Below are 19,225 nucleotides of genomic sequence, written 5' to 3'. Positions count from 1 at the left end.
TATAATTTTTTAAGTCAATGAATTGCCTAACCCACTTCTGTAATACTTCGTTCTAACATTTCTCCACTCACTGTTGTGTGCATCGGATGGCTAGATTTCCATGGACCGGTTTCTGGCTCTGCACACTTGCCTCAGTGCTCCCTCTCCTTGTTGCTGGGCACACTTCCGGTCTGGGCGCACTTCTGGTGCCAGGTGCCACGGGATGAATTTGCGTCGTGTCCCCTGGCCTGCGCTCTGTGTCACGATGCAGGGGAGTTGGCACAGGGGGTGGCCATTTGTGCCCGGGCTGACTGGAATTACGTCCACTTGACACGTGCCCATGCCCACTGAACCCAACTCAGTCTGCCCTAACCCAGATCCCAGGTACGCCCATGGCCTCCCGGTGTCAGCTGACGAGCATCACTAACTTCATGGTAAATTTGCATCCAAGGAAGTGTGTCCTGAGGCCGGTCATCTCCGTGGAGGGAGGAAGGGAGCTACTTAGCACTCTCAGTTCTGAAAAATCAGGTGGTTTCCCTCTGCTGGGGAAGAATGAGCGAGACAGAGGCCAGGAGAGCCTCCACATTTCTCCCCCGGAGAGCGGACGCCTCTCTCTGGGGGACATGAAGAGTGGGAGATGAGCATTCTCTACTCCCTGCAAAATGCTTCCTTTATAGCATTTAGCATGGTGTGTAATTAGATGCTTTGGGTAATAATTTGGTTAATATCTGACCTTCCCCCTGGAATATATACCCATTGCTTTCCCCTACTAGGACGATGCCTAGTACTAAACAGGCACTCCTCGTACACTGGTGGAAGGAAAAATGTAGGGAAGGAGGGAGGAGGGAAACTTCATCTTGGTAGAAGCCCTTTTTGTTCAGGAATTCTCTTGCTCTCTTGCTCCATGAATTGACGTCACTGAAGGAAAACTTGAAGCCAATGACACCAAATGTACTGGCATTTACTGGGACACCAGACCCGACTTACATTGCATGGATGGAAAGCTCACTGGCTTCACGTTGGTAGCTTGAAATTGGCTACAGTGAGAGTATTGGCACCATAGAAGTTAGCAGACACTACAAACTGGGGCTCCCACCCCAGCCCAGCCAAGCTCAGTGTCCAGTGTTTATTTAGCAGTGTACCTCAGGACCACTGGGTTAGAAGCCTATGCACTATGGTCACCCTGGTCTACAACCAAGGCTCTGCTGCAGCTGAATGAGGGAAAGGATGGTCTTTTCAATAAATGGCACTGGGTCGATTGGATTCTATATGGAAAAAGAGCAAGCCTTGAGCCCTGTTTTACACTGTGTACAAAGATGAATGAGAGATGGGTCATAGATCTAAATGTGAAAGATAAAACTTCTAGAAGGAAACTCAGAAGACTATTGTGGTAGCAGAACAGTGCCCCCTCCCCAAGACTTCCACATGCTAATTCCTGGAAACTGTGACCGTGCTATGCTCTCTGCAAAGGGGAAGTAAGGGTGCAGATGAATGAACAGGAGAATAGATAGCCTTCCCCTAAAGTTCCCCACCTCCTCCTACCATTTCAAGAGATGAATGAAAAGAACGTTACTTAAAAGGAATGCTGCAGGGCTTCCCTGGTGGCGCAGTGATTGAGAGTCCGCCTGCCGATGCCAGGGGACACGGGTTCGTGCCCCGGTCCGGGAAGATCCCATGTACCGCGGAGGGGCTGGGCCCATGAGCCATGGCCGCTAAGCCTGCGTGTCCGGAGCCTGTGCTCCGCAACGGGAGAGGCCACAACAGTGGGAGGCCCGCGTACCGCAAAAAAAAAAAAAAAGGAATGCTGCAGCTCAGCCTCCTAGAATTAAGGCTTGTCTGTCTTGCAGCTGCCAGGACCCCTGTGTCTGTGCCTCTTGGGAAGCTAATGTAGGACAGGGGTGCTGGCAACCTCAGCAGGTGATGCTGACTGGGCAGTGGTCTGGTGACTTGGCAGCCGGGCAAACGCCCCATCAGAGTCGGTCCTAGAGGGAGGATGTTAAGGCTGCTTCCACTTCAGCTTCTGCTCCCTGATAGGCTGGGGGAGGTGATGCCGGAGAGAGGAAGTGCTTTCCAGAGAGCAGGGTGGGTAACTTATTGTTGCCAACTTTACTCTTCTGGAAGTTTCTGCGATGTCCTCTAGTAGTCCCAATGGGCCAAGGCCAAATATCAAGTCATTACCCTCCATTCTTGATCTTTCTTAGTATTTAGCTTTGTTTCAAGAAAATCCGTAACTGACCCTAAGCCACCACCTCTCTGGACCTTAAAGTATCCTAACCCAGTGAGGGTGGGGGGAGAAGACACTAGAAGCATAAAGTAGACGTATACCCATCCAAAGCCATCCCGCCTCAAATGACGAAGCTTAGCAGTTAGAAGCAAGGAGCTTTGGACATGTGGGTCCCGGATTTAAATACTGGCTGTGTCACTTCCTGTGTGATCTTAGATGAATTATTGACCTCTCTAGGACTCATCTGTAAATGATGTTAATAATAGTGCCTACCTTACAGAGCACCTGACATGTAGCATGTGCTGTACAGATAATGCCGCCATCATTATCACCACGACCACCACCACCATCATCACCATCACCATCATCACCATCACGTGACATCACCATCAGCATCATCACCACCATCAGCATCAGCATCACCATCATCACCAGCAGCAGCATCACGTGACATCACCATCAGCATCATCACCACCATCACCAACAGCATCAGCATCATCAGCATCATCATCACCATCATCACCACCATCACCATCAGCATCAGCATCAGCAGCATCACCATCACTACTAACTGGTAATCAAGACATACAACTTTGAGGTTTTACTCCTCCTTAGAATGTATACCTCCCGTGGGACTGGAGGTCAGAAATGTGAAGCTCAGGAGCTGGTCACTTCCAATCTGAGGCAGTCTGACCCACATAACACACAGGAAGAGACAGCACACCAAGGAAATGCTGGGCAGGAGGGAAGGGACATGATGTGATTTCAACCTATTTCACAGAAGCCCTTGGCCAGCCATCGTCCTCTTCTCATCCTTGTTCTCATGACCTAACACTCCCCAAATCATGACTGGCTCCCTCTTCTCCCTCCTCCGCTCCCCCGGCTACCTAACAAGAGCGGGTCCTGTGGAAGCAAGCACCGCTGTCCCGTTACTACAAAGGGGAGCACAAAGCATGAGCATCTGAGCAGCCATCACTTAAACGCAAACACCCCAGTCAGGGAGTGGGCCATTTATTTTCTTTATTTTTTCACAAGCTTTGAATTCAGAAATAAGAGTCACAATAAGTCAGTTGTTAAGTAAAAATGAGGGTGATTACAAAGGAAAACTATGTACAAAACTTTAAAAATCTGACGGCCTCGTCATCCACCTGGGAGGGACCAGGACATGGGCGCCGGGAGCAGCTGTGGCCACACCGTGGTCAGCCCTGAATGAGGGTGGGAGACCCCTTTCTGAGTGTGAACCTGGCTAGGCCTGCAGTCTGGAGCGGGATGGAAGGACACACACAGACCGGAAAGACGTCATGGCGAGTTACAGGTGCCACGGAGACCAGGGTTCCTGACACAGGACGAGAGTGATGCTTCTCTGGCGGTGGGGCGGGCTTCCTTCTCGTGTAGACCTGGGGGAGGGGACGATGAGGACATATCTTCCTGCTGTGAGTTTTGGAGCTGCCCCCGAGGGCTTGAGGTCTGGCCTTTGTGTCTATGTAGGGCCTCGGCTGTCTTCTGTCGGACGCACTCACAGACTCGCAGACATAACTTAGTAACATGCATCAACTATCCTAGAACAGCTACAGGGGTGCAAGGGAACCACTCAGAGAATCGTGGAGCCCGTGGCGTCAGAAGTGGGAGGGACAGTACAAGACGAGGCTGGAACCTGTGTTCACTAAGGAGGGGCCTGGAGACACCATGCTCTGAGGTGGACTCAGATGAACACATGACTGTGGGCAAGGGATTTCCAAGCAAACACACCACACTAGTACCACTTCTTCCTAAACCAAAAAGGAAAGAACATCATTCCATTTTCCCCCCATCAGTACCAAACGATACTGTGGGTTTCCAAACACTGACAGGGCAAGGGATGGACATCCTTCCCAGAATCCTTCACGCTTGCTCATCCACGAGTTGCCTTCACCCGAGGCTGGTGATGTTGGAGCGGCCACCAGGGGGCGCCACGATGCGGTGGCCGGTGCGCCGGGGGTTGTTGTCATCTATCTGGGCACCTGGAAAAGACAGAGCCAGTCACTCCAGCGAGATCTGCTGACACCAGCTCCATGTGCTGCTCCTGCGGGCTGGGTGCCCTCTCATGTCATGTCCCCCAGCCTCTGGGACGCCGAGCCCTCGTCTCAACACGCCTGCCTTCCTCACCATCCTTCAGTCCAGGCTGACCTCTGGGAAGGCTCCCTGACCTCCACGGGGTCCGTTGCTCCCTCTTCTATGCCCCCCAGGCCCCGGGGCCACCCTCCTGCAGCCCTGACCACGCTGTGCTCCTTCTTGTCTGGCTTCATGTTCTTGAGACGAGTGGGCAAACACTTATTGAGTGCCTACTGCGTGCAGACACAGACTTGGTGCTTTAACATATGCTGTCGAATTCAGGGCTCACAGCAACCCTATGAAGGGAGCATTGTTTTAGCCCCAGTTTACAGATGAGGAATTTGAGGCCCAGGTCACGCATTGTAGGGGGCACCACTAGAGGGCAGGGAAGCCAGGAGCGTAGCCCCACTGGTTTGTCCCCAAAGCCCCAGCTCCTACCACACACTCACAACAACACTTGGCAGTGTCCATTGTTCCCAGGGTGTTTTATGCGCTATGCACGGGGGCACACGTATGTGCATTTGTATATTGCGTGCATGCACGTGTGTATCTGTGCATGTGTGTGCATGCGTGCACGCTGTGTGTGAACACTTGGAGCTGGGTTTACCCACCCTGTTTGCAGTGGGCAGGTCTGCATGGGCGGGGGTGGGGGGCGGCCTTTTTTGTTTTAAATCTGCAAAGCCAGCCATCCACGCCAACCTCACGCATTCTCTTGCAGTTAAAGAAAGATTTAAAATTGGAGCACTAAGCTCAGTGCCTGGCGCTCAGTGAATATGTATTAAACGAAGACTGAATGACGGATAATGCTGGGAAGGAAGGATGTTGTGGAGACGGGTCCAGTCGGGAGACTTCACTTCCAGCACAAAGGGTGCCTGGAATTTGGGTAAGTTGGAATCAGACACTCCCCTCTCCCGGCCTCATTTCCTTTTCTGTAAAATAAAAGCCGACTCCGATCCACGGTATTGTGTACTCTATTGCCTCAAACCACAGGATCAATTTTAGGGCAAAGCAGGTGTAACAATGAGCACACGACAACAGGATTCACTGGATTCACGGTGAACCTCACTGATCGGAAGATGCTGGCCTGATACGAAGTTGGGATGGTCTACATTGAGAGCTCTGCTAGGCTGCCCGCTAGGGTCAGGCGCTGCCTCCCAGGGTACAATATGTGTACTGAACCAATGCCCGATATTCGATGTCTTGTTCCCAGGAACCAGGAGGTGGAAACTGGATTATCCCCTCTCACCATCACTCCCAATGATTTCACCAAAGAGGAAATTTAAAATAAACACATGAAAAATGCTGACCCTCATAAGGAATCAAAGGTTTACCAATTAAGACTTCAATGAAAACGACAAAAATAACTAGATGAGGTCTTTCTACCTCTGACTTTATATGATCTGTGTAAGCCACAACGAATTTGGTTTAGAGTACCGACTTTGATTTTCTCTCATTGTTTCACTGACAGACAGTGTGTCTTCCTAGACCCAGAAATCAGGCCACGTGCTTAATATCTTTCTACCTCATAAGCATCTGTACCTTGCTTGGGCATGCCAGGTACTTTGAAAATACCTGTTGTACAAAAGGACAGTACTTCAATAAACCATGCTATGTCTTTATGATGTAACCTCACTCAGATATTTAAAAGGACATCTGTGGGGCTTCCCTGGTGGTGCAGTGGTTGAGAATCTGCCTGCCAATGCAGGGGACACGGGTTCGAGCCCTGGTCCGGGAAGATCCCACATGCCGCGGAGCAACTAGGCCCGTGAGCCACAACTACTGAGCCTGCGCGTCTGGAGCTTGTGCTCCGCAACAAGAGAGGCCGCGACAGTGAGAGGCCCGCACACCGCGATGAAGAGTGGCCCCTGCTCACCACAACTAGAGAAAGCCCACGCACAGAAACAAAGACCCAACACAGCCAAAAATAAATAAATAAATAAATTAATTAATTAATTAAAAGGACATCTGTGAAGTCCATCCTGATGTTGTAAAGTGTCTGTGCGGTTGGTATCCAATGGAGTCACCTGTGAAACTGCTGAGGGGCTGGTCAAAGGCAGTGCTGGGGCTTTAGAGAGAAGTGGGTGCTGAGCAGGGAGAAGAAGGATGGTTGGGGGACACTTCCTGCAGACTTTCCATTTCATTGTTTTTTTGTTGTTCTAAAAGGGAGGGAATGTCTCTCAGCATTTAATTGCAATCGTGAATTGCATAACATGAGACCAGAGAGCCAGTGCGCAAACTCCCTGAGAGGTTGTGTGTTGTCACACACAGACAGTTTTCCAAGCATTGCAACCAATCCCTGTTCTGCTGACTGAGCATCAGAGGAAATATTCCAGTTGTGTTTAGGGTCCACTTGTGCAAAAATATTAGTTTTTTTTAGACACTGGATCACACGGTGTGGGAGAAACTCTTCCATGACAGGCTCAGGGAAAGTGAGATGGACTGGACTGGGGGACCCTCTGATTCATGCTCCCCACTGCGTAATCCCTGAATGGATGGTAGGTTGTCACCCCCGCAATTTAAACTGGTATTTCATCTTCTCTCTGCCCCTTTCATTCTCTCTTTTGCCAACTACATCGCCTTTTCTGTTTAAATGTCCTTCACTCCTGCTGGACCAGAAGTCAGCCCGTTGAGAAAACTCAGCCCTGTTTTTTGTTTGTTTGTTTGTTTTTGCGGTACGCGGGCCTCTCACCGCTGTGGCCTCTCCCGTTGCGGAGCACAGGCTCCGGACGCGCAGGCTCAGTGGCCATGGCTCACGGGCCCAGCCGCTCCGTGGCATGTGGGATCTTCCCGGACCGGGGCACGAACCCATGTCCCCTGCATCGGCAGGCGGACTCTCAACCACTGCGCCACCAGGGAAGCCCTCAGCCCTGTTTTTACAGCCCATGAGCTAAGAATAGTTTTTTGCGTTTTTAAATGGTTCCATTTCAAATGGTCTTAGATATTGCCTCTTGGCTCACAAAGCTTAAAATATTTACTACCTGGCCTTTTAAGAAAAAGTTTGCTGACCTCTAGAATAGACTGAGCCTGCGCAGCTGTGTCTTATTCATCGCCGTATTCCTGGCACCTAGCACAGCATACAACTCATGCTAACACCTCAAATATTCGAAATTCCAAGGCAATGTCCCAACATGTGCACACCTGCCCTTGTGTGGCGATCTGATGACACTGCAGACACACGGCCCAGGAGCCTTCAGAAAGTCTGAAGGAGCACGTGACTTTTGATTTTGTCTGCACACATTTGCTGAGCACCAAGTCCTGGCATTTTGACGCTGAATGTCTTGGAGGCTTAAGAATAACACCACTCTACACACAAGGCTGTTGTGAAGATGAAACAGTCATGAGTTACGAGAATGTGTGCTGTACTACCATGGATGGCTGAAGACCCGACCCAGAACGTACATCCAGCAAAGGCAGCTACTCTGATTCCCCTCTCCACACTTAGCTTCACGGGTAAGAGTGTAAAATGTCCCCAAGAGTGTTAAGGAAGAGCATAAGGCCAATTTTCAGGCAGACTCTTCATAAATCAGGGTCAGGTATCTCTGTGCTGCTCCCACGGACCCTCTCTGCTCTCTGACCTCCCCCAGCCCTCTCTGCCCAACCCCGGGAGGGGAGGGGAACCCACACTCCCATCTTCGGCTCCTGATTGAGTGCCTGAGGCCGTGGATTCATTTCTCAGGAGTTCAGGGCTCTGGGAGCCGCTGTGGGGTGGGGAACCTTGGCCGCTGTAGTTTCGTACCTGATAAACTGAAGTTGGACTGGTGGAGGTTTCTGATCGGTGGAGGCTGGTGTTTGGAAGGCGAAGATTTGACAGAAGGAGCAGGGGTTGCATATTTGGGTGTGGCTGGCACCTCGTACACAGGACCGTCATACATGCCCCTGGGAACCCCCTGCAACCCAGAAACCTAAACAGAGGACAAGAAGAGCAACTGATTGACAAGATGCATGTATGCATTCCCGCGTGCAGGAGAGTGACCATGGTCTCCTCGGGGATACACACACGTATGCACAAACATGCACACATGTGCTCGTACACACACCACACAAGGCACCCGCTCACACACGTGCACAGGCATACATATATGCACGCGCACAAACATGCACACACACACATATGCATGCACACCCCACACTCCACATACACATAATTCACACACGTGCGTGCACACACATGCCTGCACACACCAATATGCAGAGTACACAATCACATGCACACACACAATTCATACATGTACTGCACATACATGCCTGCACACACACCGTTTGATATACACACTAACGTATATAACACACACATCACACACACATACAATCCAACACACATTCATAAAAAGGCAAGTGCACACTCACATGCACACACACATATACATACACATACAAGCAGACACAGCACACACACATATACACACACACACAAGCACAGACACATACACGGCTTCGTGCAGGAGGACTCCAAAGCTATTTCCAAGAGGAAAACACTTCCCTGACACCCTGACAAGGACTCGGGGACTGGTGGCATCAGGGGGTCGTCTTCATCGTGGATTTGGGGGCAAGGAGTTTGGAAGGTGATCCCGCAAAGGAGGAGGGAGAGAAGAGGGAGAACACCCACCACAGGGAGAGAGAACGAGAAGGCCGCCTCTGAGGGCACCTGGCTCAGGGCTACTGCAGGGGGCAAACCTCCTGGACGGGACACAGCGCACGGCCTCCATCCCCGTGGGTGGAGAGTTGTCCTGGGAGAGAGAGCCATGAGGCAGAGAAGCCAAAAGCTACAGGGGCTCCGGTGAGAGGCTGGGAGCCTGCTGGTGAGCTCAGAGCCGGCCAGGGGAGTGTGGGCGTCCGTCCCAGGCCCTGGGAGACAGAGTGTGGCCACTGTGAGTCAGTGACAGTGCCCTGACCCCAGCTTCACGTCCCTCTTCCCCTGCACAGGTGACAGCGCCCGACCCCAGCCCTAGGCTCCCTCCTCTACAACAAAGGGGTCCTTTTTCAGCACCAATATCAAGGGCCCAGCACTGCTTGGTGATAACCCATCCTCCGCCCCCAGGAGCCCTGCTCCCCTGACGCCCTGGGACCTCATTGTCTCTGCCCCATCCCTCTCAATACCTGCTTCCTGCGCCTCTGGGCTTCCCTGGTTCCAGCCGGTTCCAGGCCTGTGTTCCTGCCCCCCAGTTCCCTTCAGTGACCTCTGAACTCAGCTTGGCCAGACGTAGGTTCTGGGGCAGGGCCCGTCCCCCACCTGGCCTGGCCTCCGTGCTCTGCCCTCAGGTATGCGGGGAGGGTGGCCCTGTGCCAGGGGACCTGTCCGCCTGGCCACTGCAGATCACGTCTTGGCATTGAGGTCAGGCATCCACCTCTCACAGATGCTGACTGTTAACCACAGACCTCAGGTTCAAACTGATTTAGAGGGAATGAAGCCAGCCAAGGTGTGTTTCTGCCCCCTTGGTGGGTGTCCCAAACAGGAGTTTACACGAGTCCCTTTGTCTCTCAGCCTGCTGTGACCACATCGCTATCCCTGGCCATCTTTCGGATCTAACTTGCCAATTCTCCATGTCCATCATTTCCCCATCTGACGCATAACATCTGTGCAATTTGGTATCCTTGACCTGGGATGCTACACTTTAAGGCGTGGAGAGGGACAGTAAACAGACATAGAGCATTGCGATGGTTGGCCTGGGAGTCTGGGAATGCCAGGAGGCCTCTGGGCTCTTGCATCTATATTGGAAGCACAAGAAGAGTGGGACCATACACAGGTGGGCACACATGCACACACACATATACAAACACATAAGCGAGCACAGGAGCACATACACACAGGAGCACCCCATGCATATACACATACACCCGTGCACATACACAAATAAAGCTGGGCTTTCTGGCAGACATGAGCCGTTTTAGTGCGGGAAGCAGGTTGTCATGGTGATGGGAGGGACCTAATTAGGGAAGATGATTGATCACAGATGGGAGTCTTTCTGAAGCATGAGCAAACTTCCTCCTCTGAACTGGACTGGGGACGGGACAGAGCCCGTGCGTACTCCATGCCCTTTGACCTCCTGAGTCCATGCTAAGACTCCTTAAGAAAAAGGGGGGAAGGAGGATGCAGAGTGGAAGGGGAGCAAGGAGAAGGAGAAAAGAGGGCAGATCGAAGGGAGTCTAGAGGCAGTTCTGCCACCCCTCAAGTGGGCTAGGGAGGTTTATTTTTACCAAACGGCACTAAGGGCTTCGGAGCTCTCCCAGCTGTGTGATGCTGGGCAGTCCTGCACTGCCTTGAGCGCCAGGGTTCTGATCTACAGAAGGAAGGTCATGACACCTAAAAGAGGAGGTGGTGAAGACCCCCCCCCCCAGAATGATGCAGGATGTGCGTCCTGGCTGGTGTACTCCCAGGACTCCTCCCATCGCCCCACACGCACAGCCCTTTACAGTTGGCACATCTCTGGCACCTCGTTGGTCTCGTCTGGTCCTCACTCCAGCCTGAGACGCAGGCGGGTCACATCCCAGCTCATCTGACACGTGAGGAAGGGGGGGCTCGTGCAGCTGTGACATTTGCTCGCTCTGCACACGACAGACCCTGGCTCCACATACCTTGTTCCTGATCCTGACGCGCTGGTAGAGGTACTCGGGGAAGGGCTTCCTCGGGATGAAGCGGCCTGCGCCCTTGTTGACGTTGATGCTGCCGTCCTCAAAGACGATCTTGCCCTGGCTGATGACCACCAGCGGGGAGCCGTGGCACTCCATGCCTTCGAAGATGTTGTACTCCACAGCCTGCACGGCAAGAAACGCGGGCTTTTATCCAGCTTCCGGGGCTTTTCTCCGCATCAGCCCTGTCATCCTAATGGTGATCCTGCTACGCATCCTATCACAGGCACTTTCCAATGCTTGCTCTGTCTGGAAAACACCTTTAGGACTGTGTAATGTTCCTGTGTACACTTTCATTTGCATAATCAGCCCCTCACTGTCGGGCGTTTACGTGGCTGGTGGTTTTATATAATCTAACTAATATCGTCTGGGGCATCGTGAAAGTGAATGGGGCTCCTGGAGTTAGGCAATGAAGCCCCTCTGACTATAACTGAACATTTTGGGGTCTTCTTTTAAAAACATTTTCTTTCATTTTTCCTAAAACTAAATTACTGGGTCAAAGGATATGAGCTTTTGAAAGACTGCCAAATTATTTTCTGAAGGCATCGGACCAATTGACGCGACATGGGCAGCAGGGGAATATTTCGTAATTTCATGTCTATGAAATGACCTCCAGCACCAGGTAAGGTCATATTTATTTATTTACTCATTTGAAAGACAAAACATTTCCTAGAAAATATGCATTCCTTTCATTAGTCCTAAAGTGAATATAACTACCACCAGCCAAACTCTTTGATTATTCAAAAAGTAGGGTAAAAATACGGTAAAAATTCAAACGGTACAAAAGATATGTAACTTTTTTTTGCGGTACGCGGGCCTCTCACTGCTGTGGCCTCTCCCGTTGCGGATCACAGGCTCCGGACGCGCAGGCTCAACGGCCATGGCTCACGGGCCCAGCCGCTCCGCGGCATGTGGGATCTTCCCGGACCGGGGCATGAACCCGTGTCCTCTGCATCCGCAGGCGGACTCTCAACCACTGCACCACCAGGGAAGCCCAAGATACGTAACTTTAAAAAGCAGGTCTCTCTTTGACCTCAGACCGAGATGCCTGCCCCACACTGACCTTTCTGGAGCCCCATATATTTTCTGTGCGTGAGTAACTTTCTCATGTTCCAAGCGCTTTGGACAGTTTCACCTTTGTTTTTCTCCTTACCTCACAGAATGCTCCCCATCAGCGAATGTTCCCATGTCGTGGGTTAAAAATGTTTTGATATTCCTTAAACTGCTGCACTGGATTCCACCCCAGGGACATACTATCATTTACTCATCCAATTCTCAAGGACAAGCATGTGGGTCTTTGCCCTGCTTTTGCAAAATAAACACACTTGAGTGTCCACACCGGCACGTGTGAGTATCTTCGTAGATGTGGACTTTGGGCCAAAGTGTAAACAAATTTTAACTTTGACAGATTTGCCTTCCAAAAAAGGCAGCGCTGATTTCCATTCCCGACAAAACTCCGTGAGTTTGTCGGCATGCTAGTCCCACCTCAGCTCCATCCTATTAAACCCCGGCATCTCAGACACTGGCACAAGTAAAAACAGCATCTCACTGCAGTGATTTGTATTTGAGATCGGATCTGTTTTTAAATGAATAGAAACCCTTTGTATATTTCTTCTTCTGTCACTGCGTTTCTGCACCCTGTTCTATTAGGTTCTTGGTATTTTCCTTAATGGTTTCTAAGGACATATTCAATGTTAAAAAATCTCTCCCTTTGTTTGTCCTGTGTATTGCCAATACTGTGTATTACCAAACGTCCCTGTCTGTCCTCTGCCTTTTGATCTCATAAAGTATTAATTATCATTTGCTGCAATGTAGAGGGGTTTTTTTTCTTGGTTTCATTTGTATGTAGTCAGTGGTCAAACAGACCAATCTTCTCCTTTGTATTTTCTAGGTTTTGTGTCTTGCTCAGAAAGGTCTTCTCCCCTTCAAAATGATCATTTTAAAAAATGTGTTTTATTCTAGTCCTTTTATAACTTTATTTTATTTCAATCTTCAACCCATTTTGAATTAGTTTTGAATTAGTTTTGTGGTCAAGAGTACAGCAGCCGCCTAGCCCTATGAGCCGGGTATTCAAACACAATTGGTTGAATAACTGTCTGTGTAATTTTAACAGTCTCCTTTGTTGAAACCAAACTCTCATATATGCGGTCGGTCTATTGCCTGGCTCTCTTTTCTCTTCTGCTAATACCAATCTGCCTCAATCATTGTAGCTTTATAATATGCTTTAAGAACGGGGATGATTAGCGCTCTCTTTAGTTTTCGTTTTCTTAGAAATGTTTTGGCTATTCTCAAATTGTCTATCTAGGAACTCTGTTTTTCTAGTTAAAAAACAATTCCATTCCATTTTCTGATGCGATGACTTCAACTTTATAAATTAGAAAGAACTGATATTTTTACTCTGTTGAATGTTTTTAGCATAAAAGGACTTGCGCTTATGGAACTCTTTAGTTTTGATTGTTATTAGAAACAGGGTTTTGATTTCCATTCTGTTTTTCAAAGTGCTCTTTAATTATCTCATAGAAAAGGTATCAATTCTTTATATTGATTTGGAATCAGCTGATGGATTCTCTTATTGTTTTTGATGGTTTTTAGGTGCGTACTCAGGGCTTCGATGCTGATTTTTTACAAACAGCTGCTAATACCATGCTTTAGACTCTTTGTGGCCGCTGCCTCCCAGGCCCCAGGCAGAAGATCTGTTTTCAGTTTTAACATCTGCTCATCTAGCACTTCCTGAGTCACCCTGAAGTGACCCCGCTAGGCAGTAATTTACAATTTTGCTGAAGCCCAAGTGTCCATTGTAAATACTGAAAGGCAGTGCAAGAAGCAAATCACTTACCTCGCAGTCAAAACTAGACAGCTGCCCAACTCATTCAGCCCAGCATGGTCTGTTAGTTGTCTTCTTAGAGGAAGGACACATTACACGCCACAGTGGCATTCCTCAATTGGGGAATTCTTATGAGGCTCAGGTTATACTACCCACACATGTCACATTCTACATTTCACAACTACATGGAGTTTTTGGCTGTTGTTGTTTGTTTAATTTTTCTATTTCTGTCCACACCGCATGGCTTGTGGGATCTCAGTTCCCCGACCAGGGTCCTACCAGGGATCGAACCCGCGCCCTTGGCAGTGAGAGCACAGAGTCCTAACCACTGGACTGCCAGGGAAGTCCCACAACCACATAGAGTTTTAAAAGCGAATTGTTTCTTGCGTCTCCCTCCCACCCTCCCTATCCCACGGGGATATATGTACATGTATAGCTGATTCACTTTGTTATAAAGCAGAAACTAACACACCATTGTAAAGCAATTATACTCCAATAAAGATGTTAAAAAAATAAATAAAAGCTAATTGTTTTATTTCTAAAGGTACTTACGAACAATGTAAAAACTCAAATAATACAAAAGACTATGATTTAAAAAACTGTTGTGTCTCCCATCCTGGAGCCCCAGTTCCCCAGTACCTCTCCCAGGAAGCAACTACTGTTCCTCAGTCTTTTATGTCCTATAAAAGATAGCCTGGGGCTTCCCTGGTGGCACAGGGGTTGAGAGTTCACCTGCCGATGCAGGGGACACGGGTTCGTGCCCCGGTCCGGGAAGATCCCACATGCCGCGGAGCGGCTGGGCCCGTGAGCCATGGCCGCTGAGCCTGCGCGTCCGGAGCGCAGAGGCCACAGCAGTGAGAGGCCTGCGTACGGCAGAAAAAAAAAAAAAAAAAAGATAGCCTGACACTGATGAGTGGATAAGCGTGGTATATGTTTATATCCATCAATGGATTAACGTGGTTTATCCAAGCAGTGGAAGACTATTCAACCACAAAAAGGAATGGATTGATACCTACTACAGTGTGGGGGGGCCTCCAAAACATGATACCAGGTAAACAGAAACAGAAACAAAAGGCCACATACTGTGTGATGCCATTTACAGGAAATGCCCTGAATAAACAAATCCAGAAAGAAAGCAGATTTGTGGTTGACAGGGGCCTGGGGAGGAGGAATGGGGAATAACTGCTGATGGGTACTGGGTTTCTTTCTGAGGGGGTGAAAACGTTCTGGAATTAGTAGCGGTGATTGTACGACTTTCTCAGTATACTAAACACACTGCTGCACTGTACATTTTAAAACGGTGAAATTTATGTCACGTGAATTACATCTAAACAAAGACTGTAAAAAAACGAGGTAGTCTCTGGATATACAAGCATGTATGTGACCTATGGGGTGATACTTTGAAGCAAATACTTTTCCCGCGAAGATATGAAAGAATAAAAATTGTGTTCTTTTTACAGAAAAGTAGATTTAAATTTTTAATCACCGATCAAGATATAAGAAATGATTTTCACTGTCAAAAGGAATGTTTTTAAAACTGAAAAAATAGGGCTTCCCTGGTGGCGCAGTGGTTGAGAGTCCGCCTGCCGATGCAGGGGACGCGGGTTCGTGCCCCGGTCCGGGAAGATCCCACATGCCGCGGAGCGGCTGGGCCCGTGAGCCATGGCCGCTGAGCCTGCGCATCCGGAGCCTGTGCTCCGCAACGGGAGAGGCCATAACAGCGAGAGGCCCGCGTACCACAAAAAAAAAAAAAAACTGAAAAAATAAAACCAACCTCTAAGACAGCATTTTTCGATCCATGTTCTGAAAAACATTTGTTTCTTGTACTATGTGAATTGCATTGCTTTAAACAGAGAAAATGGAACACAAAAAATGCTGTGGCCAACTGGTCTCATGGCATCCTGAATTGTCCTCTTCTTATTATGAAAATAATTCAAATCTGGCTTGGGACAGAGAGGGCACGCTTTTCAAGTATAACGAATCTGAAACATTCCTTCTCACATGGGTAATCTCAGGTCTGTGACTTATTATTATAGGCTCAATTGTCCCCAAAAAGGTATGTTGAAGTCTTCACCCCCAGTACTTCAGAATGTGACTGTATTTGGAAATAGGGTTAATTAGTTAAGATGAGGTCACACTGGGGTAGAGTGGGCGCTAAATCCAATGACTGGTGTCCTTATAAGATGATAAGACATAGGGAGACAGCCAGAGATCGGAGTGACGCATCTACAGACCAAGGATGGCCAGCGACACCAAAAGCCAGGAGAAAGGCATGGAACAGATTCTCTCCAAGAGCCTTCAGGGGAGCCCGGCCCTGCTGACATCTTGATTTCAGACTTCAGGCCTCCGGAACTGTGAGAAAGTCAATTTCTGTTGTTTCAAGCCACCAGTTTGTGGTACTTTGTGACAGCAGCCCCAGGAGACTCATACACGTATCCTCTCTCTGTCCATTTTCTTACTTATTCATAAATAATAACATACCTAACTTAGAAGATTATTGTATTAAGTGAGATGATGTATGGAAAATGTAAGCACAGAGTAACTACAAGATAATATTTGATAATATTTGGAATTTGATAACAGTTGGAACCCCTGCTCCTTGACCCAGTGTCCTCTTCTTCCCTGGACCACAACGGCCTTGTGAACTGACCCCACTGGGGGGCAGCGTGCCTCTCCTGCCTTCCCAGAGCCCACCTGGTCTGTGCACATCACCGCGTCCATAGTAATTAAAACGGAGTCGTGTGTCTGCTGGGCGGTGAGTGTGGAGAACAGCATACACCTTTCTCCAGGGGAGGCTACCTCAGGCTCATTTCCTCCTGACCTGTCCCCAGGGAGGGGGGTGAGGGAAGCCAGCCTGTCATCAGGGAGCTCTGGTTATGTTAAGAATGACCACTGGTTGATAAGCTGGACAGACCTCTCTGTCCCCAGGCCATGGGTCTTGTGGCCGAGGGGGACCTGGGGGCCACACTCATGAGCTGCTACAAGTGGTCCTTGTCACTTTCTCTTGAGGCTTCCTTGTGCCTGGTGTTCTGTCCCCATGCACGTGGTCTCGCCCCTCACCAGCAAGTGACCACTGGGCTGGGGAATGGCAGCCGAGGGGGGTGAGGACTCCCATCGCAGACTGATGCTGTGTGCACATGCTCTGCCTCCCAGCCCACGCCCTGTAACAGACTTTGGTGAACCAGGGACCAGGCTGAGGACTCTGTGTCTTGTGAGTGTGAACATTGATCTGGACCCAAGACTGCTGCTGACCATGCAGAGTGGGTCTGAAGCAAGCACTCAGGGAGGGAAAGATGTCCTGTGTCTCTCTGCGTCCTTAGAGGTTTGATGGATGAGTGAAGAAATCAAGGGCATGTAAGACACGAAGGGCAGAGAAAACCCACACCCATAAGCTTGGGGCTTGGAGCCCGGGAGAGTGTGCACGAGTCAGTCCAATCCTTTCCTTTGATGACTGCGAGCCCGGCCCCAAACTGAAGTGGGTTTCTGATATAGCAGATCAGACCCTCTCCAGCTTGATAGGTAAATTGGAGAAAGAATCTTGGACCTTATGCGTCCCCTCTCTGAGCCTGATGGCTTGCTCCATGGAATTAGGAGCAGAGTCAGCTGTTTAAGAATGCATGCATCTGTACACAGGAGCCCCAGAGAGAGAGAGAGAGAGAGAGAGCGAGAGAGAGAGAGACGCGGGAGAGACACATGCAAGAACAGCTTAGTTGAGCCTGCTCCAAACCCTTCTCCCAATCTCTCCAACTGGAGGAGAAATCTGAAAGACCGAGTCATGCCAGATATCAGATCACATTCTAGTTGGAAAATTCGTTAAGTCATTTTTAACCAGAGGCTTCTAAAATGATTGCAGAGCAAGAATTGCTCACCCAAGCCAGGAGTGTCACTGATAAACCAGGACTTACCGACTTGTGACTCTTGGCCGTTATGGTCTTCACCTTGTCAGGGTCCCAGATGACCACGTCGGCGTCTGAGCCCACGGCAATCCGCCCTTTTCTGGGGTACAGGTTAAAGATCTTGGCTGCATTCGTGCTGGTAACAGCAACAAACTGGTTCTCATCCATCTTGCCAGTAGCCTGAAGACAAGATCCATTGGTGAAAAGAGCATCTCATAACAGGACCAGAAGGGGCAGACAGGCACAGATCGAAACCAGCCAACAGGAGTCCTTACAAGGACTCTGGAATTTTCTCCTCTCCCTGCTGAAACCAGGCCACCCTGAAAGAGTGCCAGAGGCCTGGCTTCATCAGAGCGGAAACGTAATTAACCGTTCAGAGGTGTGATGACATTTCCACAACGGCCACCCTGACATCTGGTCGGTTTCATTGGGCCCAAGTTTAACAGAAAATAAAAATTTACTGTTTCCAAGTGAGTGATCAAGGTGTGACCCGGGGATTCCTTACGCAACAGGAAGCCTCCATACCCACTCTCAACCCTAAACCCGAACACACACAGTTTACAAAGTCATCTTTACGTGGACAAAGATGTGGTTCAAAACAAAACAGAACACTTTCATCCTCAAAGACTAAAGGACAGCTGCTGTCACATCTGCAAATGCAAAGGACACCACAGGACTCGCGATGCGTTCTTAAGGGTCACGTGTTTTCCGTGTGCCCTCCTAGTGCATTCTGCTTCTGCCTCAAAGTAAGAAGGGAATTTTAAGAACCAGAAGTGCATAATGCATGGCTTTGATGGGCAGGAGGGGTGTTTCTAGAATATTCCAGGAGGGAGACGGTGCCGCCTTACCACTGCCTTGTCCCAGACCACGGTCATCCGCTCCTCTATCCCGTTGACGCCCTCAGGGATCAGAGTGAAGTTGTCCTTGCCCACCGCCTTCTGGGCAGTGCTGTAGGGACAGTGGCCGCTGCCTGTGACCTGCAGGTCTCCACTGGCAAAGACAGAACAGGGTGGGGTTCAGACCTGAGCTCATGGTGAGGAGCGGATCCTGACTTCAGACGCCCAAGGAGGCTGTGAAACTCAAACCCCACAGAGATCTGGGGCACATCACAGGCCTTACTGAGTGACACCGGAAGGCCCTGTGGCCTTTGGTGTCTTGTTGAAGACGGGAAAGAGGCCTGTGCATCGGGAGAGGGTTCTGTTCGAGTGTGGGCTCCAGCTGGTCCAGGTAAGGCTCTCCGGGTCAGCCTCCTCCTGCCCTAAAACGCTCTGATCCTGGGGCAGTGGGTCTGTTCTTTCACCCCCCAGAGAGCCCACAAGGCCTCAAGATGCTGCAGGCATCTGTGAGGAGAGACTTGCTGAGAACAGAAGATGCTAGAGGCCAACAGAGTGACTCTGCTTCCATGCATCTCACTAGACCCGTGAACAGCCCCTGATGCAATCTGACTTTGCAAATCCAGCAGGTCTGCTTTTAAATCTCAGAACTGCCACCTCCTGGCCCGGCTAGTCACTCCTTTTCTTCATGCGTAAAATGGAAAAGAGAATGGAACCTTCCATCCCGGATCACCCTGAGGAGACAATGAGC

At 49.7% G+C, this 19,225-nt stretch overlaps 1 protein-coding gene across 2 annotated transcripts in view; it reads right to left on the bottom strand.

Annotated features, from left to right (window-relative positions):
* Window positions 1-2,985: 2,985 nt before the first annotated feature.
* The window catches only part of CRMP1 (collapsin response mediator protein 1), a 68,657-nt gene continuing 52,417 nt past the window's right edge, over window positions 2,986-19,225 (bottom strand). For both annotated transcript variants that reach the window (XM_079920373.1, XM_079920374.1), the window contains exons 10-14: window positions 18,490-18,631; window positions 17,651-17,821; window positions 10,868-11,047; window positions 8,031-8,196; window positions 2,986-4,203 (exon numbers count right to left, since the gene is read on the bottom strand). In XM_079920373.1, coding sequence (XP_079776499.1) covers window positions 4,112-4,203; window positions 8,031-8,196; window positions 10,868-11,047; window positions 17,651-17,821; window positions 18,490-18,631 — 751 coding nt within the window. In that variant the 3' untranslated portion in view covers window positions 2,986-4,111. The remainder of the gene's footprint in view (window positions 4,204-8,030; window positions 8,197-10,867; window positions 11,048-17,650; window positions 17,822-18,489; window positions 18,632-19,225) is intronic.

This window comes from Stenella coeruleoalba (genome assembly GCF_951394435.1).
Source record: "Stenella coeruleoalba genome assembly, chromosome: 4".
Taxonomy (NCBI): Eukaryota; Metazoa; Chordata; class Mammalia; order Artiodactyla; family Delphinidae; genus Stenella; species Stenella coeruleoalba.
The sequence above is the reverse complement of the archived record's forward strand: the minus strand, read 5'-3'. Positions and strand labels throughout refer to the sequence as shown.